Source organism: Crotalus tigris, unplaced genomic scaffold (genome assembly GCF_016545835.1).
Source record: "Crotalus tigris isolate CLP2741 ecotype Arizona unplaced genomic scaffold, ASM1654583v1 scf7180000018081.1164505, whole genome shotgun sequence".
NCBI classification, from domain to species: Eukaryota; Metazoa; Chordata; class Lepidosauria; order Squamata; family Viperidae; genus Crotalus; species Crotalus tigris.
Window position 1 is genome coordinate 363,656 of NW_024096813.1, and position 23,843 is coordinate 387,498.

The window sequence follows — 23,843 nt, forward strand, 5'->3', positions numbered from 1 at the left end:
CTAAAATGCGCAGTTACAGTGTCAACACTGCTAACATTGGATGTTCTTGCTTTGAGGACAGATGGAAATGCAGCCATTTTCTCTATTGCTTTTAGAGTTAGTTGATGCTGGGAGGGGGAATGTGGATGAGAGTCCAGCTAGTCATAACAATAATAACTCAGCCATGGGAACCCAAGGTCATTGGGCCCAGAGTCGATAGAGTTTTGGCGGGCTTTGGGCTGGAGAGCTGGGGAGAAAGCCCGCGCTTCAAACTAAATGGGGAATGTGATTTATGATTGTTTATTGGAGGAGGGAATTGTGCTTTGTTACTTTGTATCCAGGGGAGGGTGATTCAGTTTTTGGTTTCGACTATGTAGCGGTGATACTTTGCTTCTCGAATCAAAGATTCTTTTAAGGTAAACAATGCCTCGAAGTTCTTTTGAAGAGTTTCATCTGTTGGAACTAAGACATACAGCTAGAAACATCAGGTTAAGTAAAGAAATAAATATTCCAGGGCCCAGTTCAAAATGCTGGTAGTATTTTTTTTTTTTTTTTAAGATTGGGAATAATGACCTTACATACAGTTTGCCTATAAATTAAAATCTACATGTGGCCGCATTTTTATGTCACCTTATTATCAGTGGTGAAACTGATTATAAGAGCAAAAACAAAAAAAAAGTTCTACCCAGAGGTATCTTTATACTATGGACCTGCTTTGTGTCTACTATTCCTTTAGCCCCTTTTATCTTAAAAAATTTGGACTGTGGGGATAGGCAAAACTGCAAAGATGGATAGACTGACTATCACTGAATGATTCCTACAACCCACTAAAGAAAGGACACTAAAGAAGGCTAACATTCCAAAGACAGGGCTTCTGTTGTGGAAAAAAGGATTATGAACCTGTTGAATGTCAACCTGATTCAGGTGGAAGATACCTCTCTGTATTATGAAAGAAAATGTGCAATTTTAAGTAGAACATGATGATACGGTGCAATTGGAAATCTGTAAATAAAGGTTTAGCAAATTAAATCTAATTATTATAATTATGTAATATTTAGCATCACCTATATCTGATTTGTTTTGAGCTGACTGTCAGCATTTTCTGGGTGAGCTTTCCATGTGAGTCGAGATGGTTCATGCACATCCTGTGTCTTTTCTACAAAGGAGAGGGTCAGCATAGGTTGAGAATCTACCAGCAAATAGGGAGTCTGTTCTCTTATTTAGGAACTGAATCTTATTTGCAGTGACATTTCCTATGAAAACAATGTATTAATCACATTGTCAGTGACAATGGAGACATCAGAAAAGACTTGCAAAAAGCTCAGTTGTCAGTTTGTGTTCCCCTGAAAACTGCAATATTTATTCTACTTATAATTTTGACTTCTCTGTATTTTCTAGTCTTTTAGGGGAGAAAAAACATTGTGACACATTTTTTAAACTTTGCCTTTGAAATTGCTTTTATTTGTTTGGTTTTAATACTTCAGATTTTACTGGTGGCTTGAAAAATATTTTAGTTGGGATTTAGAAAGATGATTTACAAATATAAATGAAAGACTGTTGTGGGTGTGTCTGAAGAATTGCTTGCAATCAGTAATTGGGAAGCACTAAATATATGTGGTCAAATTGCAGGCCGTGAATAAGGAAAATGTCCACAACATTGGAGTGAGGTTGGATGTTTGCATACTCCCTCCACTAGGGGATGCTGTTCCCCCACACACAGCTGGTTTGGATTTAAAGGCCATGCAAAGGTCAGGGGCTGGAAGTAAAAGCCAATCTCTCTAAATTACAGTTTAAATACAGTTGCCTGTTCCTAGTTGAAATCTTGTAAACCCGTTATGATTTAACTGAGTTTGCAGACTTCTACATTAAAGGTAAGAAGAAATAGCCTAATTTTCCCAAGAAATAAAATTGGCAGGTTTCATTTTCTTGTGTCTATGTTAAATGGATATATGAAGGCACCTTTCCTAAGTTCAGCTGTTTATTCATTTGTCTAACTCAATAATTTCTAACAAAAGTTTTAGGCACAGAAGTTGAAGCATATCTAGACAAGGCACCACCAAAATATAGCCCTTGGACTATGTTTTATGGTCTTGTTGATTACACAGAAATTAGGAAAGCTTTTGTCACCTCTGCTCATCTGGCTGTTGATTACTGGTTGAGGAGAAACAGCCCCAGGAAAAAAAGACAGGAGTCATCTAAAACATTATGATTATTTATTAAATTTGTTTGCCACCCATCTCACCATGAACATACAGTGTAAGGGCTGCAAGAGCCACTGTGTAGGAAAAACGGAGAAGTCCAGCAGAGCACATGCATGAACACCAACTAGCAGAAAGTATGATGAAAACTCCTTAATTTCACAATATATAGATAGAATTAACTATGGTTTCACCTGGGAAACTCTGAGCACCCTAGATTAACATTAGAGCAACAATCATGAAGTAAACAATACCCAATCAAGGAACCAGCAGCTCGGACAAACTATAATAATACAAACTATAATGATAAGCAACATCCTAATCAAGAAAACACAAAGTCCACTCCCATCAATACCAATAGTATATAAAATGAAAGCAAACTCCACTCCTTACTAGCACTGAGGATGTTACCTAGTTTGGTAATGAAATGTCTGCAAGAAAACCACAAAGCCTAGAGAGCTCCAAGGACCCCACAATTCAACAAATATTCTCTTCCATCAGTAGCATATTTAAGAGATTATCAGTGTGGATTGATTGGTATCTAAAGTACTGGTTGGCATGTTTCAATAATATGACTTGCAGCAGAGAACATTATGCCATTAGAAATATAAAATTGTCCCTAGAGAGGAAAATCTTAAACTGTGACTCACATGCATTTATCAAATATGCATGCCATGTTCTTACTTGAAATCTTGTAAACCTGTAATTACGAACAAGGCATATATTCTTTGTTTAGCTCAGTGGGACCTGCAACAAAATCTTACAGTTTGGGTGCTTTCATTTAATGTTCAAGCCAACCACGCCTATTATTCCTTTACATTATTTTTCCTTCTCCTGCTGTGCCCCACCCCAAAAGGAAATACATTGTAGTAGCCTAAAGATTTTGTTTCGATTTTGTTGAGTATTCCAGAGCATGATAATACTGTTTTTTTTCTTAGCAGCCACATTTTAGTTACATAGTAATTGTCATAAACTGGTACAAAAAAATCCACTAATCATGGAGTATTATTTCCCGAGCCTAGTACATCAACTTGAGTTGGTCTTCAGTTCTCATAAATAGAAACCATCAGTCAGAGGCTCAGATATTTGGAAATGACAGAACTTTATGCCGTCCTGTGTAAAACATGCAAGTACCAGGTTGGGGAAGGTTAGTAAATATAACAACACACCCATCATACAGTAAGTACTAACCCACATTGTAAAACAACATGAAGATATGGTACTTCTAAGATGGTTTTTTATTGTTCAGTGTGTCTTTAATACACAATGTGTCTGTGTATTAAATGGTTTTTTAAAATTACATCATTACATTTTTAAAAATAATTCATTTAATCAAAGGTTCTCATGGGTTGTTCATAGAAACAATGCTGGGAATATTGTAAATGTTAGATTTGGTCTTGTTTTATTTTTATGATACTGAGTGAGGCTGGATAACCCATAGGAGAGGCCAAGTTTTCATAATGTGATGCTGGAATATCAAAAAGACTAACAAAACCACTGACTAAAAGGTTGGTTTTCATAATATGATGCCAGTCCACTGGACCATTCCCCCCCATCTTTAATCTCTCTCTCACACACACAATTTAGAATCAATTTTCTATATCTGCTCATAATGCAGGTTCTCTATTTGTCAGGAGTTTGACAGAAAATGTCTCCGTTAAAGGGACCCTTCCTAGTGGCCTTGCCTGGAATTAGTCATTTCCATACAAAATGCTGGTTTTAACATTTACTTTGGCACTGATGGAGTAAACGCTACTGAGATACATAAAAAGCTTTTGTTTTGCTTTTTTAAATTTTTTTTATGTGAACTGCTGTGATGCCTAACAGATTTCCAGCATCCACAGGAAAGGAAGAGAAAGGAGTTAAAAATCTCTGAACTTATCTGATCAATCAATTAAAAATAATTTGACATGAAAGTAATATTTTATTACAATTGCCTAAGTATCTTCTGACTGGAACAACGCTTCCTCACCAGTGTCACGGCTGAACACGGGGGGGGGGGGACTAATGGAAACTCCAGGTCATCCTGTTGAATTGTTTTGTGGGCTAGCATTTCTCCTCCTCCCTTCAACATCTCTCCCAGGAGAGAGTGGTTCAAACTCCTTGCCTTGGATCCAGATGAGGAACTAAGTTTTCCTTTGGTTTCCTCTCTACTTCCCAGGCACCGAGGGGGAGAGAGCTGAGGAAATTCTTTCAGTCACAGCCAAGCCAAAGCTCTGCCCCTTCTAATAATCAAGTAGCTGCGAGTCACGTCTGGAGCATCGAAATCCCAACATATTGTCATATTTTCCTTAGCTGGAGACGTTTACAGGGGAAGATGGGCTTATTATTGTTGTTGTTGTTTTTGTTTGTACAGCCAGCCAGATGTTTAAATTGGATTTGGCATTTTTATCCACCTGTTGAGTCCTTCCCAAGGACTTATTATTACTATTATTATTATTATTATTCCCTGTAATTTCCTATAGTATGGCACTGTATAGGTTAAGCAAATTACTTAAAACAGAAATGAACACTACAGCTAGTTCCTGACTTATGAACATTCATTTAACAACCATTTGAAGTTAGGAAAGTGCTGAAAAAAGTGACTTATCAGTGGCCCTTGCATTTAACAACCATTGCCGTGCCCTATGGTCATGTGATTAAAATTCTGGTGCTTGACAATCAAGCATGTATTTATGACAGTTGCAGCATCCTGGGGTCTTATGATCACCATTTATGCCCTTCCCTGGATACTTCTGATAAGCAAAGTCAATAGGAGAAGCCAGATCTGCTTAACAACCACATGCTTTGCTTAATGACTATAAATTGGGCACTTGCTGATTGAATTGCTTAACAATGAAAGTTGTTAAGTCCCAATTGTGGCCATAGATCAAGGACAACCTGCATATACAATATAATATATATATAATATATATATAGCCACTCAGTTGACTTGGGCAGCCATAGAAATTAAATAAATAAACAAATAAATAAATACAATTACATGATAAATGGAAGTAAACTAAATTATTTAATCTTTCCCAACCCACATATTAAAATATTGTAAGTGATACATAATATTCTTCATTTACAGGGCTTGAGTCAGTTTGTGTGAATATTTACAATTAAATAAATGACATTTAGTTCAAGATAAACATGTATCAAATCATTGTTACTTCTGATGCAAGTTTTCCTTCAGACATTTCACAATGAGAACAAAAAGCATCTTAAAGGCTGAGTTTACTGAAGTACTGTATTTCAAGCCATTGCTTATTTCTTTTGCTATAATTTCTTATCTCAAACTAAAGCATGACTTAAATTAGCATATGTTCTTATTTCATGAAGTGATTTCCCCTTTTTTGTGTTTGTTTTGGCTAGGAATAGCACAGGGCTCTGGCCATTTTCCATTATATAATGTTATTTAGACATTTCATTCCTGAAAAAAATGGAAAGATTGTATGAAAAATGTGTATATGGCATATTGTGTATGTGGTATGTGCATGCTCAAATAGACTTAATAACTATTTTATAACTATTTGATTTTATATCCATCCTGTAGACTATATTAGTATTTCTTAAACTCAACAAGTTTAAGATGCTGGCTAAGGAATGCTGAGAGTTGACATCCACCCATGTCAACCTCTCTTGGTGATTCCATGGAAATCTTCATATAATTTTCTTGGCAACAGTAGGGAAGTTATTTTCTTCTTGGATGTTTTTGATTTCCCAATTTACAGTTCAGCCATTCTAGAGCTGTTCTCTAGAGCTGGTTGGGGAATTATGGGAGCTGAAATCCACAGGAGTTGAAGTCCACACATTTTACAGTTGCCAGGGTTGAGAAACACTGCTCTAGAGGTCTCCCGTCCAAACACTACTAGTCTTAGTTTCCCAATTCTAGGAACTCTAAAGATGAGCAGCAAAACTGGTTTAGTTCATATACTGTAGTGATAGGGATCCATTTCACCTGAGCTTCCTGTGGAAACAGCTGAACGGGAATACAATTATTGTTTTGCATTGTACTGTTTGTGCATTCTGCAGCCCAGTTTTTAACAACATATATATGTATCTTTACAGTGTCATTTTTATGTGCAATGGTTTACTTGGACTATGAAAACTGCACTGTGTCATGAGAAATGAGGCAATGTGGATCCACATATGGGAAAAATTCATACAATAAGCACTTGTGAAGAAAAATGCAGGCATAAAGAACTTATCTTTTTTCCGAGGTATTTTTATATACTGCATCAGGAATAATTACATACAAGGCCAGAAATCTCACCATAGCTCCCAATACAACTTGAGCCATATAACACAGGTAAAGCCAGCCACTGAGGCCAGACCCAAGACCCACAGTGTAGGATCCATTATCCTTACTTGCTATAAATATATATTGTACATACATAGTCAAGCAAAGAATGCTTAATGTTTTAAAATTATATTTAAAAACATTTTATTCTCATGTGGTATCCGCAAGAGAAACTGTGCCTTTGGAAAGACTGCTAATATCATTTAGATCAGTGGTTCTCAACCTGTGGGTCGGGACCCCATTTGGGGTCGAACGACCATTTCACAGGGGTTGCCAAACAACGCAGTCTGCCATTTTTTCCCCTTTTCCTTAGCTGTGCTACTCCCTTTTATTCTATTGGCTTTTGAAAGCCAATAGAATAGACTCTCTTGAATAGAGTCTAATTCTATTGGCTTTCAAAAGCCAATAGGAATTGTCCAGGCTGTCTCTGCCCTGCTGAGCCCGCCAAAAGTCCCATTCTGCAAACGGTGCTGCACCAGTTGAGTAGTCCTCGACTTACGACCGGTTGAATAGTCTTCGACTTACGACTAGTTGGGGGTCGCAGCATTAAAAAGGTTGAGAACCACTGATTTAGATATTTAGTTCGGTTCTAGACTATTAGAGTACTGTCAGTCTTGCCCCTACCCAGGAATACGCAGGCTCATTTGGTGAATCTCCCAGCAAGAAAGTGACTTTCCTTTTCCTCCAGGGACCATTAAGTGCACTGTCTAAAATAACTATATACAGGTAGTTCTTGACTTATAACCACAACTGAGCTCAAAATTTGTTAAGTGAGACATTTGTTAAGTGAGTTTTGGCCCATTTTACAACCTTTCTTGCCACAATTGTTAAGTGAATCATTGCAGTTGTTTAGTAACATAATTGTTAAGTGAATCTGGCTTCCCCATTGATTTTGCTTGTCAGAAGTCTGCAAAAGCTGATCACGTGACCCCAAGACATGGCAACTGTCATAAATATGAACCAGTTGTCAAGCATCTGAATTTTGATCACATGACCATGGGGATGCTGCACTTGTCACTTTTTTCACTTTGAACGGTCACTAAACGAACTGTTGTAAGTTGAGGACTACCTGTACCCCACTGTTTGGAACAGTGCAAATGGACCGAGCCCTTGACAATGGAAATGTATCCCGGGACACCAGATCAAGCATTTGCTGTCCAGCTTGGCATTCTGTCCCCTCCGCGGCTCCGATCCATTGAAGGAATGACCTCGAGGCTTCAGCGCATCCTTCCCCCACCTGGTGGTCTCCAGATGTGCCGACGCAGAGTCTCCAGCTTGAAGACGGCTCCGCTGGCGCCGGGAAAGAGACTTTGGATGTCCCGAGTTGTGTCTTGGTCTTACCTGGAGTGTCATGGAGGCGGCCTTAGCCTGAAGCGCTCGCCAGCCGCCGCTCCGACCCGGGGCTGAAAGATGAGGCGCAAACGAAGCAAAATAAGCAGCGCGACTTTTAAAATTGCCTCCCCGCGCGGGACTGGGGGGGGGGGAGGCGGCAATGGAGGAGGCGGAAGAGGGACAGCAGTGTCACGAACTGGCCAGCCCCTCCTCCCCATAGACGCCCGAAGAGCTTTGGGCGTGCTGGAAGGAGGCGGCGGAAGAAGCGCCCCAGCCCGAGTCCTTGCGCTAGGAGGAAGGGGCAGCGTGTGTGTGTGTGGGGGGGGGGAAGGGTGTGTGTGTCTCTGTCCAAAGCCACGATCCCGAAGAGCGGCGGCAGGGAAAGCTCTTGTTGTTCTCGCCGGTGATCCCTTGCAGCGTATTGCTCCCCCAACAGGCAAAACTTTCTATTCACACACAGATCCACACACTGACGTCTTTTGCGCATTTCCTGCATTGGGGAGATAGACACACCGAGCGAGCGAGCGAGGGAGCGAGCGGGCCAGCTGGGGGAGCCTTCCTCGCCCAGCATCAGGCAAGCTTAGCCTGTGGCACAAGCCAGACCAGCGGCCTTGGGGAGGGGGGAGGGAAGGGCTGGAACCTCGTTTGACGGCGTGAGATTTTTTTTTTTTTTAACTGATCCTCTGAACACAACAGAAAAGAACCGCCCTCCTTTCCCGAGCAGGTCGATCGGGAGCAGTTTCTCCTCATGCATTGGATTCGATCCCCTGGATCCTTGGCCTTGGAAGAGGAGGAGGAGGAGGCGGAGAAGGCGAGGAAGCTCCCGCGACAGCCGAGGCGGATGTAAGGTTCCTCGGACTGTGTGATTCCCCCCTCCCCTTCAGTCGGAAGGCTGCGAAGTGGGCAGGGCTGCGCGTTAGGTTCGGTGTTCCTGGGTGTTTGGTTTTCTTTCCGACCCCCTTCCCCCTCCTCTCCTCTCCCCTCCCTCCCCTCCCCTGTTGTTCCTGCCGCCGCCGCCGCCGCCGCCGCCGCACAGGCAAGTCAGCAGCAGAGCGTGAGCGCCGGATTGCTTTCAGCGGAGGACTGCTCAAGGATTATGCTCTAAAGAGAGAAAGACGACCGGTGGTGGTGGTGGTGGGGAAGTCTTTCTTTAAGAAAAATAATATATATGCATATACATATAGATATAGATACACTCCTGTATCCCCCGCTCAGAGGATCTTTTGAATGTGCTGCGATTGCATCTCGGATTTCTGCAAGCAGGAACGCGATCCCTCTCCCCTTCCCTTCGCCCCCCGCTTTGTTTTTCCGTTAACACACACACACACAGGCCAATCTCTCTTAAATATATGCGTGTGTGTTTGTATGCATGTGTATATACACATGTGTGTGTATATATATATGTATGCCTGTATGCATTCACTGGGTGTCGCAAGAGGAAAAACTAGCCAAAGCCACCGAAAGGAGCCCCCTACACCCACCCACCCCCCACTTCACTTAAACCTGCCTTCTTATTTATTGAGACATCTCCTAGAAACCTTCCTGGCTCCGGAGCGTGCTTAATCCCAAGGAAAAGTGAAGCCATCTAACCATGGTGGTTTTTAATGGCATGCTGAAAATTAAAATCTGCGAAGCGGTGAATCTCAAACCCACCCCTTGGTCGCTAAGGCATGCGGTGGGTCCAAGGCCACAGACCTTTTTACTGGACCCATACATTGCCCTCAATGTGGACGATTTCAGGATCGGGCAGACCTCCACCAAGCAGAAAACCAACAGCCCTGCCTGGAACGACGAATTTGTTACCGATGTTAGCAATGGCAGGAAGATTGAAATGGCCGTTTTCCACGATGCCCCCATCGGGTACGACGATTTTGTAGCTAACTGTACTATCCAGTTTGAGGACTTGCTGCAGAACGGGAGCCGGCACTTCGAGGACTGGGTGAGTGCTCCAGAGTGTGTCCATACCGGGGTCAGGTTGTTTTTGTGGCTTTGAGCTAGATGAAGGTTATCCTTTTGTGTGACAGATGTATCTCAGCTACACAATTATCTTGGATGGAGGGCTCAAGCAGGTGGCTGAAACATGCTTGGAAGTATGTGAGGTGCGGTGTCTCAAATCTGCCTTGTGAAAATGAAGATGCACCTTTTATTTTTTTAAGAAGAAAAACACACAATGTAGCTGAATCTTGATAGCCAGGATTTAGGGTCCTCAGTTCTGCCACCGACTTAAATACCCCAAAATACATTCAGCTAAATTTTCTATTTCTCTAGTGCCTCAGTATGATTAGGGATTGTTGCCATTTATTTATTTGATCATCTATTCATTCAACTTCTAACCCACTGTAATTTGCTAGGACTCCCAGCAGTTAACAAACATATTCATAACGCAACTCTCCACAACAATATAAATAAAGTATCCAGACATAAATAAGTCCCTCCCCCTGAACCAAACCTAACATCTTCTGAGGATCAAGATGTCACATTTGCTCTTTTTGCTTCCCAAAGCTAAGAAATTTTTTTGCCATTGCAACCCAGCTCAGCTTTTTTAAGCGCTGGTTGTAAAATCAAGGTTCTGGAGGTTCTCTCTTTTGTGCCCTTCATGCATAGCATGTATTCCTAATCAGGAAAGAAAAACAGGAACTCCAGATTCTGAGATATCCTTCATCTGCTTTGTTTTTAGCCATCAGGATGGACAGGCTGACAGTTAGAAAGTACTGTAACTTATACTCAGGCAACACATTTATTTAGCTATTCAGGAAGTCATGATGCAACAGGATTGGGTTGACAAACTTTATCGAATACCGCATAGTAAGGTGGGACTGACTGATAGAATATGAACACTGGTTTTAGATATGAATCTAGAAAGTAAATTAATTATGATCTTGTTTCAGGCTAAGCAAGAGCTTGGGCAGAGCTTCTTTCAGATCCATTTGCCCCAGAGATTCTACATAGGGTAACCTTATTAAAAATACTTGAGCTTATATGTCCATTTGTTTATTAACCTCGCTTTGGGTAGAGAGTAACAAATGAACTGGGAGATCAGCATAGATCTTCACATCCCTCAGTTGTTTCTATCCATATAGTATGTGGGATAGAGAAAGCACTAGAATCTCATACAGAAGAAGTAACATTTTAAATAGACAAGCATAACATGTTCTAGGTGATTTTGACAAGGATTATACAGCATAACTATGGACAGTTCCACAGTGCTGTTTTGCATCATCTTGGGATCACTTTCAAATTTGACAGTCTCACAATATTTCTTTGCCCATTTTTGTATAATTGTTTCCAATTTGCTAGAAATACCAATCTTAAGGGAAATTTTACAATTAGAGGTCCAGTGTCCAGTTCCCAGAGCTTCTCTTCCTGTACAAAATGTTTAAAACTTATCTTCTCTACCATAGCAAGATACATCTGTGGTCAAGACTAATGGGGAAAATGACTGGTTGCATTTTACTTTCACAATTCACAGGGATGCTGAGTATAATAGAGGATTGCTGACAAAGTAATAGGGAAGACTTTGGAATATTTCAATGCTTCTGTTCATATTTATTTACAATTGATCTTCCCTCATGCCATCCAAATAGTCTGTTAGATTTTTTGCAGACAACTGGAAAGATACTTACCAGTAAATGCACGGAAAAAATATAAATAAGAGGAGGGGGCATTAACAGTTATGTTATTCCATTTTTCTGAGAATAGGGATGAAATGGCTTTTGTCTATCACAATTGCTAATACAGAGTGAGAGACAGATTGGAAGAGGGCGTTTACACTTTATTGATCAGAAAAGGAAAGAGGCTGGATACAGATTAGATCATGGTATGGTTGTTTTTTTTTTGCATTTGGCACGAGTGAAGATAGTTTTGGGTCAAATTCAATATAGGGAAGGATAAACTCTGGTAGTGTGGATGTACAGAAGAACACAAATAAAATTGGGTATAAGAAAATATAATATTTGATATAAACCAATTAAAAGTGATTGTATGCTGTAAAAAAAGTAAAGTTCTTGAAGACTGCTGTGAGTATCCATTGGGAAGTAGATGAAGCCTCTGATGTAATTCCTGTTTGTTTTTTAAAGTAGTTCTTTGTATTATATAAAATGTGTATATCTGTTCAAAAGGTTTTAAAGCTCAGATGATAATTTCAGTGGTAGAAGAATTGAGTAAGTTCAATTTGGACTATTCTTGGACTATTTCCAGCACTTGACTAGATGCATTTATTGAATTCTTATCTGAAGAGTAGTATATTTTGGGTTCAGCTGAAAAGTCAGCAAAAATTCAAACTGGTATGAGAGCACTAATTCTGATTTCCTGAACTTGCAGAATGTTATTAAGGTAGCAGAACAAACCTCATTCTTCACATCTGTGACATGTGCATACTTCTGAACTAAAATAAATAACTAAAATTTGTTAGAATCTTCTAGAAGTCATTATTGATGACATTAATTAAGTGTATGACACATCTGATGCACAAACATTTTGCAATCTTTAATCACCTAGGAATCCTTTGCTAGGACTCATCACTGTTCCTATTTTATAAATGGGGGAACTGAAGCCAAGACTAATAAAGTATGATGCTTTTTGTCAGGCAGTGCCTATTTTTCTTGGGTGGGTGCTCCAGACAGTGATATCTTCTATCTAGAACCTCCTATGATATTTTTTACTGCTTCTTCCATCTTTTGTTCTCATCACACACACACACACACACAAAATAACTAAAGGGAAAATACAAAGAAACAGAATAACATATTTTGATGGGTAGCATTAGTAATATTTTGTTTGAAACCATCCCAAGAGTGACTTTATAACATTGTAATATTACACAGCATATTATTTATTATGGTTCCCCTCACAGTCAGCCAGATGTTTAGACTGGATTTGGCATTTTTATCCACCTTGCTTCCCAAGGACCAGGGAAGATGATGGTGATGATGATGATGATGATGATGATAATGATGATGATGATGATATGAGCAGAGAGAGACTGAATTTGGTTGCTCAACATTAGTCTACTCCTCTTCCTGCACCTCAGTAGCTTTCCAAGCCCAGTTGCAAAGAAGTGCATTTTTACAATAGCATAAAGTTCCAATGAGAAGGATGTTACCAAGCACTGATTTATAGCTTCAAATGTAGTGTTTCAGGAACATTTACAAGAAAACAGATGATGCTGGGTGAAGTCGTACATGGGTTCTGGGTCAGGGATCATTAATATAGATTCTCAGGAAGCTGCAACTAAAAATTGAGCCTTGTGATATTTGGGTTATTTTGTTCTCTCAGCAGACTGAGAATGGCTTTGCCGAAGTCTGAAGCAAAGGCTTTCCCCAATCATGTAACTAGGTAACTATTGTTTTTAAATGGATTGATTATAAAGCCTATGCTCTCTGTTCCTTGGGACCAAAATTTCCTTTTGGGTACAAGAAAAAAATATCAAAGATTCAAAGGAAAAAGACCCATCTTAAATGAGCCATGCAGTAATACTTCAAAGAGTTCAAGTAGACTCTAGATGGCAAGGAATCAGTGTTTTGGAGAAGTGATAGTCCACAAACTTAAAGAAATGTTTTCAGTTTGCTTTTGCAGGTATGGCAGAACTGAGGGTGAAACAACAAATGTATTTGCTTAGGTTTATCTGCCATGTTCTCATTTCACATGAAGCACAAAGAAGCTGTGGCTTGCAGGAGTTTCCTTTTTACAAAATGACTTGCTGCTTCAGTTTAAGTTTATATCTCGGTCTTTAGAAACTAACTGCAGGACAGGTAATGATGAAGAAAGCACTTCATGGAAGTCAGAGGAAACATGGCTTCTGGAACCTTTGTCGAGAGCTCTCTAACCATCACATGGCTGAAGACATGTGCTGTAGCCACCTTGCTAAAACTGTCAATCTAACCAGGGAGGGGATAGGAAACAGCCTGGCAATTCAGTGTACAGGTTCTTAATTGTTCTGTGATGTGTGACAGTTTAGATATAAGGCAATAGAGCTGCTCCATGGGATGTGCAGAGTGAAATCTGGGGTTGATTTCTATTCAGCAAAGAATTACAACCAATCCTAGTAAAACTGAATTATATAACATTTTGATGTGTTATATTTGTTGGTGTATACTTAAAAAATTATACAACTATAGTATATGAATTAATCTTTAGCAAATGCTCAACAATGTTAGCACAATGAAACAGAGAACAAAGCAGATATAATGAAATGGTTTTAAAGAAATCATGAGAGTAGTTAAAATTGTTCTTAACAGGGAGCAAAAGGAAATAGATATATGAGCTTCAACACCATATTACCATAATTGCTTATTTAAATCTATAACACCAATTCCAGGTCTTGAAAGAGAAACAGTAACTGTTTTTTCAGGTCTGTTATTGAAATAAATTATAACTATGGTTTCCTGACAGTAGCTTCCTGATTGAAAATAAAAAATAATAATGATAAATCAGATATTTCTAGGCTGGGTATTCAGTGCTAGACCAATATGTTAAAATCAGTTGAAGAAATAAATGATGTCAACATATGTTGATATGCGATATATATGAATCGTTTTAAAGAAACTAGTGACATTTAAGGTATTTTGCTCCATTTCTGATTCTGCCTTCCTTGGCAGATAATTATGTTAGTTGGCCATAATGATTCCTTTAACCTTTGAAAGTGATGCACTGCATATTCTGCCTGTAATTATGTCTTTACATCTGCCTATGAAACAGGTCTCCGTCACCCCCCCCCCCCAGTAGACAAGCTGAACAGCTATGTCCCATATATAAAGCAAACCTAGGCCCATATTAGCATGTATTTACATTGTAATAAATTTCATGTTAAAATCCAAATATAGATGATTTGAATCAAGTTGCATTAGTCAATACACACACACATACATATATACATACAATTGCTCCTCGAAGCACGAAGCTGAAAACACCAGCCTGAAGATGATGAATGGGACTTCGTCGAAATGTCACCAAGACACTTCCAATTTTACGCGGGAGAAAACCCTAATAACCAAAGACCTACATACAAACACCTGCGAAAACCTCATACATACATACATACATACATATATACATACTTTGAATTATTACATCCATTTTACATGGATCTTTTCACTTAATAATTTCAAATAACAAAAAATAGATTTTGAAAAGATAAATCCATACTTATTAAGCTTCCAAGGTCTGTTTCATTCTTCTTTTATGTTAGGATTTGTTTAAATGTGTATTACTTTGTAACCACTTCTTTGACAACGTTATTGCAATAAGATTTATAAAGGAAAGCTGAGGTTCATTTGAGCAGTACTTTTACTGCATGCAGAGAGATCTTGGACCAAACCCTGGTCTATCCTATTCTGGAAAGCTGTTGCCAGTGAATATAAACATTGCTGAGTTAGATAGACCAGTGGAAATATACAGCTATTTCTTTTGTTCCTACTAAGAAGGTTATTTTTCCATTTTTTTATATAGTGTATATATATATATATATATGTATGTATGTATGTATGTATGTATGTATGTATGTAGATCTTTGGTTGTTTGGGTTTTCTCCCGCGTAAAATTGGAAGTGTCTTGGCGACGTTTCGACGAAGTCCCATTCGTCATCTTCAGACTGGTGCTTTCAGCTTCGTGCTTCGAGGAGCAATGTGTGGTCTTAGCTGTTTCTTCCTTTTAACTGCCAGTGGGGGTATGAATTGATTGGGTGGGAGCTTGGCTGTGTTCTGATTAGGTGGAGGTGTGTTCTGATTGGTTAGGGGCATGGCTGTGCTCTGATTGGCTGGGGGGTTGGCTGTGCTCTGATTGGCTGGGGGGTTGGCTGTGCTCTGATTGGCTGGGGGAGTGTTCTGTTTGGTTGTGCTCAGGTTAGTCTGAGTTGCAGGGGGGTTTAAGATTTTGGGCTGCCTTGCTATTTTTTGGCTTCACGTTCGTGGTCGTGCCTCATCTTCATGGAGGGTGTTAGTTTGCTTCATGTATGGATTGGAGGGGTTTAAAGTGGCTAATGATGCAGCTGTGGTCTGGCTTCTGGTTTGTGGTCGTGCCTCATCATCGGTGTGGCTTTGGGTTTGTTTTTTGCGTGGATGTGTGGTGGTGACATCCTGTGTGGTTTTTGTGAGTGTGGGTCTGGTATCATTTTTTGTGTTAGGGAGTCGTTTGTCAATAAGGGCGGGTTTCCAAATGGCTGGAAGGCGGGAGGTATCATCTCGCTTGTTCATGCTGTGTGGCGTTTTTCTATCTCGATGGCTTCTCTGATTATTCTGTTATTAAAATGTTCACTTTTGGCAATGGTTCTTGTATTTTTAAAGTCAATTTCATGTCCTGTGGCTTTAAGGTGTTGGACCAGGGAAGATGTTGGTTCCTCTTTTTTGACTGAGTTCTTATGTTCTTCAATGCGTGCACTTATTCTTCTGTTGATTTGTCCGATGTATGTGTTGGGACAAGCAGTGCATGGGATTTCATATACTCCTTGATTTTCTAAGTCAATTTTATCTTTGGGGTTTCTAAGGATGGTGGATATTTTTCTGTTTGTGCAGAATGCTGTTTTGATGTTGTGTTTATGGAGGATCTTACTGATTCTGTCTGTGGTGCCTTTTATGGATGGGAGGAGGGCTTTGCCGTTTTCTTGTTCTTTGTCTTGGATTTTAGTGGGGGTTTCTTTTTGGATTAGGTTTGTAATCTTATTTCTATGGAATCCATTGGATGTTAGTACATTGGTGAGAGTGTGTAGTTCGGGTTTTAGGTGTTGTTCGTCAGCTAAGTGTTTTGTTCTGGAGATGAGTGTCTTGGCTACAGAGTTGATCTGTGCTGGGTGGTGGTGTGAGAGGCGTGCAGATAGCGGTTTGTGTGTGTTTTCTTCTGGTAGATGGTGTGTCCTAGGGAGCCATTGGATTTCTTGTAGACTAAGACATCCAGGAAGGAAAGTTGGTTGTTAGCTTGTGTTTCCATGGTGAACTGTATTTTGGGGTGTAGGCTGTTGAGGTGTGTGAGGAAGTTGTCCAGTTTTTCTTTCCCATGTGGCCAGATTATGAAGGTGTCGTCGACGTATCTGAGCCAGAGTTTGGGTTTGTGATCCGATTTTTCTAGAGCTTGGGTTTCAAAGTGTTCCATGTAGAGGTTGGCAATGACAGGTGAGAGGGGTGATCCCATGGTTGCTCCTTCTGTTTGTTTGTATTTTTGTCCATTATAGATGAAGTATGTGTTGGATAGGCAGTGGTTGGTCAGATCTAAGATGTGTTTGGGGGGGTTTATATTTGTTTTGAATAGCTGTCAAGGCTTCTTTGATAGGCACTTGGGTGAAGAGGGATATGACATCGAAGCTCACTAGTAGGTCGCTGGGCTGTAAGTTTTGTTTCTTTATGATCTCTATAAACTGGAATGAGTTTTTTACGTGTGAGGTGATGGATTCTGCATAGGGCTGTAGGTGTTTGGTGAGAAATTTGGCTAGGTTTTGTAGAGGTGAGCCTATGGAGCTGACTATAGGTCTGAGTGGGGTTCCTTCTTTGTGTATCTTGGGGAGACCATAGAGTTTGGGGCATCTGGATGATTTCTCTCTGGGAATGATTCTTTGCTGGATCTCTTCGCTGATGGGGGAGGCTTTTATTTTGGATCTGGTGGTTTTTTCCAGGTAGGTGGTAGGATCTGTATTTAGGGGTTTGTATGTGGAGTCTTGGAGTAGGTTGGTTAATTTGGTTTGGTAGTCATATGTGTTCATAACCACCGTGGCGTTGCCCTTGTCTGCTGGTAGGATTATTATGCTAGTGTCTTCTTTCAGGTTACGTAGTGCTGTCTGTTCCTCTTTGGGTAAGTTGTTTTTGGGTGGCTTGCTGGTGCAGAGGATGTTGGTGATTTCGAGTCTGATTTTGGTCAGGCTGGTTTCAACTCCATATATAATGGTTTCAGTGGGGATGTGTTTGGGAGCGACTGCAAAGTTGAATCCTTTGGAAAGGACATGGGTTTCGGCTTTGGTGAGGATCCTATCTGAGATGTTATGCACTGTTTGTTTCATGTGTGGCTGTGATAGGATCCTCACCAAAGCCGAAACCCATGTCCTTTCCAAAGGATTCAACTTTGCAGTCGCTCCCAAACACATCCCCACTGAAACCATTATATGTGGAGTTGAAACCAGCCTGACCAAAATCAACCCCGACGACGCCAACAAAATCAGACTCGAAATCACCAACATCCTCTGCACCAGCAAGCCACCCAAAAACAACTTACCCAAAGAGGAACAGACAGCACTACGTAACCTGAAAGAAGACACCAGCATAATAATCCTACCAGCAGACAAGGGCAACGCCACGGTGGTTATGAACACATCTGACTACCAAACCAAATTAACCAACCTACTCCAAGACTCCACATACAAACACCTAAATACAGATCCCACCACCTACCTGGAAAAAACCACCAGATCCAAAATAAAAGCCTCCCCCATTAGCGAAGAGATCCAGCAAAGAATCATTCCCAGAGAGAAATCATCCAGATGCCCCAAACTCTATGGTCTCCCCAAGATACACAAAGAAGGAACCCCACTCAGACCTATAGTCAGCTCCATCGGCTCACCTCTACAAAACCTAGCCAAATTTCTCGCCAAACAACTACAGCCCTATGCAGAATCCATCACCTCACACGTAAAAAACTCATTCCAGTTTATAGAGATCATAAAGAAACAAAACTTACAGCCCAGCGACCTACTCATGAGCTTCGATGTCATATCCCTCTTCACCCAAGTGCCTATTAAAGAAGCCTTGACAGCTATCCAAAACAAATATAACCCCCCCAAACACATCTTAGATCTGACCAACCACTGCCTATCCAACACATACTTCATCTATAATGGACAAAAATACAAAAAACAGAAGGAGCACCCATGGGATCACCCCTCTCACCTGTCATTGCAAACCTCTACATGGAACACTTTGAAACCCAAGCTCTAGAAAAATCGGATCACAAACCCAAACTCTGGCTCAGATACGTAGATGACACCTTCATAATCTGGCCACATGGGAAAGAAAAACTGGACAACTTCCTCATACACCTCAACAGCCTACACCCCAAAATACAGTTCACCATGGAAACAGAAGCTAACAACCAACTTCCTTCCTGGATGTCTTAGTCTACAAGAAATCCAATGGCTCCCTAGGACACACCATCTACCAGAAGAAAACACACACAAACCGCTATCTGCACGCTCTCTCACACCACCACCCAGCACAGATCAATTCCGTAGCCAAGACACTCATCTCCAGAACAAAACGCTTAGCTGACGAACAACACCTAAAAACCGAACTACACACTCTCACCAATGTGCTAACATCCAATGGATTCCAAAGAAATAAGATTACAAACCTAATCCAAAAAGAAACCCCCACTAAAATCCAAGACAAAGAACAAGAAAACGGCAAAGCCCTTCTCCCATACATAAAAGGCACCACAGACAGAATCAGTAAGATCCTCCATAAACACAACATCAAAACAACATTCTGCACAAACAGAAAAATATCCACCATCCTTAGAAACCCCAAAGATAAAATTGACTTAGAAAATCAAGGAGTATATGAAATCCCATGCACTGCTTGTCCCAACACGTACATCGGACAAACAAACAGAAGAATAAGTGCACGCATTGAAGAACATAAGAACTCAGTCAAAAAAGAGGAACCAACATCTTCCCTGGTCCAACACCTTAAAGCCACAGGACATGAAATTGACTTTAAAAATACCAGAACCATTGCCAAAAGTGAACATTTTAATAACAGAATAATCAGAGAAGCCATCAAGATAGAAAAACGCCCACACAGCATGAACAAGAGAGATGATACCTCCCACCTACCAGCCATTTGGAAACCCGCCCTTATTGACAAACGACTCCCTAACACAAAAAATGATACCAGACCCACACTCACAAAAACCACACAGGATGTCACCACCACACATCCACGCAAAAAACAAACCCAAAGCCACACCAATGATGAGGCACGACCACAAACCGGAAGCCAGACCACAGCTGTACCATTAGCCACTTTAAACCCCTCCAATCCATACATGAAGCAAACTAACACCCTCCATGAAGATGAGGCACGACCACGAACGTGAAGCCAAAAAATAGCAAGGCAGCCCAAAATCTTAAACCCCCCTGCAACTCAGACTAACCTGAGCACAACCAAACAGAACACTCCCCAGCCAATCAGAGCACAGCCAACCCCCCAGCCAATCAGAGCACAGCCACACCCTTAACCAATCAGAACACACCTCCACCCAATCAGAACACAGCCAAGCTCCCACCCAATCAGTTCATACCCCAACTGGCAGTTAAAAGGAAGAAACAGCTAAGACAACACATTGCTCCTCGAAGCACAAAGCTGAAAGCACCAGCCTGAAGATGACGAATAGGACTTCGTCGAAACGTCGCCAAGACAGTTCCAATTTTACGCGGGAGAAAACCCGAACAACCAAAGACCTACATACAAACACCCGCGAAAACCTCAGAAAACATATATATGTATATATGTGTGTGTGTGTGTGTGTGTGTGTGTGTTAATGGAAGGTATTAGATTTAAGTTATTTTCTTGTCATTTGAATTGTGGCAGGATAGCTGCTCTCCTTTAAATATATTTGTTTCTTTATCTTGCAGAACTAATAAGGTTTCTGGGAACCCCTGATAGGTGTGGCAAGGCATGGGGGAAGTTCAAAAGAGAAATTTTGAGATGCCTTGAGAAGTTCATTTATCTTGTTTAGTTTACTGATTAATGTAGTGATTGGATCATTTAAAACATTTATTAATTGTAATTATCTCTATCTCATTTTCTAGGATAATATTATTCCCAGAACTACTTACAAGCTATTGTGTTTATAAATTAAAATATTCTTTAAAAGCACAGCTAGGCATTTTTAGGGTCTTGGCTCTGAAACAATGGAGGGACCCGGAACAATGAGGGAACGACTCTGGAACAATGGGGGGACCTAAGGTGTCATTGACTTATTATTTGTATCATTTCAGTTTATATTCTACCTTTCTTCTCATAGACACTCAAGGTGGCTAATCATTCCCAAATGATCAGAATTTTCCCAATCACAAATGTCTATTTTTTTCTGTATCATAGAAGAATTGTGAAGAACCTGTATGTAGAATAGCATCAGAGTCTATTCTGCATACTAAAAGTAACACAGTATTGTTTGGGTTCTTCATTTTCTTTGGGTCATATTCTGTAGCCATTTCAATACCAACCTAGGTAACAGCATCAATGTATCCTAACCAAGAGTGGCAGGGCAACCTCTTACATGAAAACAACCATCAAGGTTCATTCTCCCAAGTACTGATGATATGATCTACCTTGAAAATGTAACATCTACAGGGAACTAATCACAAATAATTCAACAGTTGAACTTTGAACTATATGTCTTCTCTACTTAGGAATGGTTTTGTTGGTAGTGACAGCACAGCTCTTGGTTAATTGATTCTCCTGCTTTAGTTATCAAAGCTTATTAAGCTTGTTGTAATAGGTGATCTGAGACAGTTTTTAAGTTGTTAAGGCACCAGGCTAAAACACAAGAAACCATGAGTTCAACTACCACCTTAGCCATCAGTCAACTGAGTGATTTTGGACCAATCACTCTCTCTCTCAGCCCAACTCACTTCACAAGAGTGGTTGTTGTGAGGAAAATAAGAGGAGGAACATGTGTTGGATATGTTCGCCAACTTGAATTATTTGTAAAACTAATTGTAAATAATCAAATTTTGGAATCATAGACATTTTTCACTGCAAGCAGCACCATGAATCACATTAGTAATCACATTCATCTTAAGTTCTGTTCCTGTGATCTGTAAGATAGATAGATAGATAGATAGATAGATAGATAGATAGATAGATAGATAGATAGATAGATAGATAGATAGATAGAAAAGGAATATTCAAATGTAAGAAGCTCTATATCTTAAATCTTCTTACATTTGAATATTCCTTTTCTTCTCACCCCCCCCCCCATGCTCCTCCCATAAATAACAAAAAAAAAGGAAGCTTATACCACTGGTACTTTGCATCTGGATGTTCTGAAAGAGAAGGTCACATCCTGCACATTAAACACCAGTAATTTTAAAGATCATAGCATGTTTGTTTTTCACCTGTAGGGAGACGTTAGCTATTTTCCTCTCAGTTAGGGCTGTGATGTAGATTGATTCCATGGTTACAGAGCAAATGCTTGCAACAATACACAAATACGGAGCTAGAAATCACAATTGCACTGAGAGAACATTTATTAAAAGGCAGTGTAGGCTACAGAATATGTAGCAGTCTGCCAAATAATGTAGCCCCTTTACTGATTACCTTGGCCATTTTATATCTGTATCTCCGAAAGTATAATCAGTGGGGGGGGGGCTTTGTGTAATATGATTGTTCCAGTGTTTCAGATAGTTAATGGTGGGAAGAGACACCCAGCAGTGTTTAAGGGCAGTTTCCCTAACCTGCTCCCTCCAGATGTTCTGGATCTACAACTTCCAGCATTCTCCAAAAGCAGTTCTATAGTGCTGTTTCTTGTACATACTTCTGAGTTTCCCATTAAGTGGCCCCTTTGATGAGAAACAAGTGCTAAAAAGTAATTTATAGGCTACACTGTTATGTTGGAATGGATTTACTTTTTTAGAGCTTGAATGTTATTTTTTGCTTGGACAGTGATCTCAATAATGGTGAACAATTGAACAGTACGGCTAAGGTTTAGGGCCATAATACAGGATGGATGAGAATTTCAAATCTCCTATAATGATTTCATCCTAATTATGACACAAAGATGTTGGATAATTTATCTTACAATATATTACTAGAATACATGTTTGGTGTTGTCTCACTTTTCTAACTTTTTATTCGGATTTTTCTTCCAACACAGTAGTGCATAATTACCAAATTCACATATGTCCTCTATCTTTTCTGTATTATTTTCCTATCCACTGCAGATGGGAGGGATAATTGTCATACTATTTTATTTTACTGATGCCATTGTCTAATATGCCTTGTAATTATGTGATAACTATAGAAATTAAAATTCCTAGGCCTGTGATGTTATCTTTGTGCTTGAAGCACTAACAGCAAGCCTGATGTGCTGCAGTTAAAGTATTTTAGATATATTTACCTAATATGATGGAAGTATACAGTTAATGCTTTGTTCATTTTTATTTAAAAGTAAGCTCTTATGCAAAAAGAAATATACTGTCCTTGGAAACAGCTTGTTGTTGTTGTTAATTGTGAAGTCGTGTCCGACCCATCGCGACCCCATGGACAACATTCCTCCAGGTCTTTCTGTCCTCTACCATCTTCTGGAGTCCATTTAAATTCACACCTACTGCTTCAGTGACTCCATCCAGCCATCTCATTCTCTGTCGTCCCCTTCTTCTATTGCCCTCAATCTTTCCCAGCAGTAGGCCCTTCTCCAGTGAGTCCTTCCTTCTCATTAGGTGGCCAAAGTATTTGAGTTTCAACTTCAGGATCTGGCCTTCTAAAGAGCAGTCGGGGTTGATCTCTTCTAGGACTGACCGGTTTGAACGCCTTGCAGTCCAAGGGACTCGCAGGAGTCTTCTTCAGCACCATAGTTCAAAGGCCTCAATTCTTTGGCGCTCAGCCTTTCTTATGGTCCAACTTTCACAGCCATACATTGCAACTGGGAAAATCATGGCCTGGACTATGCGCACTTTTGTTGGCAGGGTGATGTCTCTGCTTTTTAGAATGCTGTCTAGATTTGCCATAGCTTTCCTCCCCAGGAGCACGCGTCTTTTAATTTCTTGGCTGCAGTCTCCATCTGAGGTGATCTTGGAGCCCAGAAAAATAAAATCTGTCACTACCTCCATTTCTTCCCCATCTATTTGCCAGGAATTGAGAGGGCCGGATGCCATGATTTTGGTTTTCTTAATGTTGAGTTTCAAGCCAACTTTTGCACTCCCTTCTTCACCCGCATCAAGAAGCTCTTTAGTTCCTCTTCACTTTCTGCCATTAGAGTGGTATCATCTGCATATCTTAGGTTGTTGATATTTCTCCCGGCAATTTTAATTCCAACTTCTGATTCATCTAGCCCTGCCTTTCTCATGATGT

The 23,843-nt window shown here is 40.2% G+C and overlaps 1 protein-coding gene across 2 annotated transcripts in view; it reads left to right on the forward strand.

Moving 5' to 3' along the window:
* Positions 1-7,437: 7,437 nt before the first annotated feature.
* The window catches only part of PRKCE (protein kinase C epsilon), a 290,277-nt gene continuing 273,871 nt past the window's right edge, over positions 7,438-23,843 (forward strand). For both annotated transcript variants that reach the window (XM_039347470.1, XM_039347471.1), the window contains exon 1: positions 7,438-9,733. In XM_039347470.1, coding sequence (XP_039203404.1) covers positions 9,386-9,733 — 348 coding nt within the window. In that variant the 5' untranslated portion in view covers positions 7,438-9,385. The remainder of the gene's footprint in view (positions 9,734-23,843) is intronic.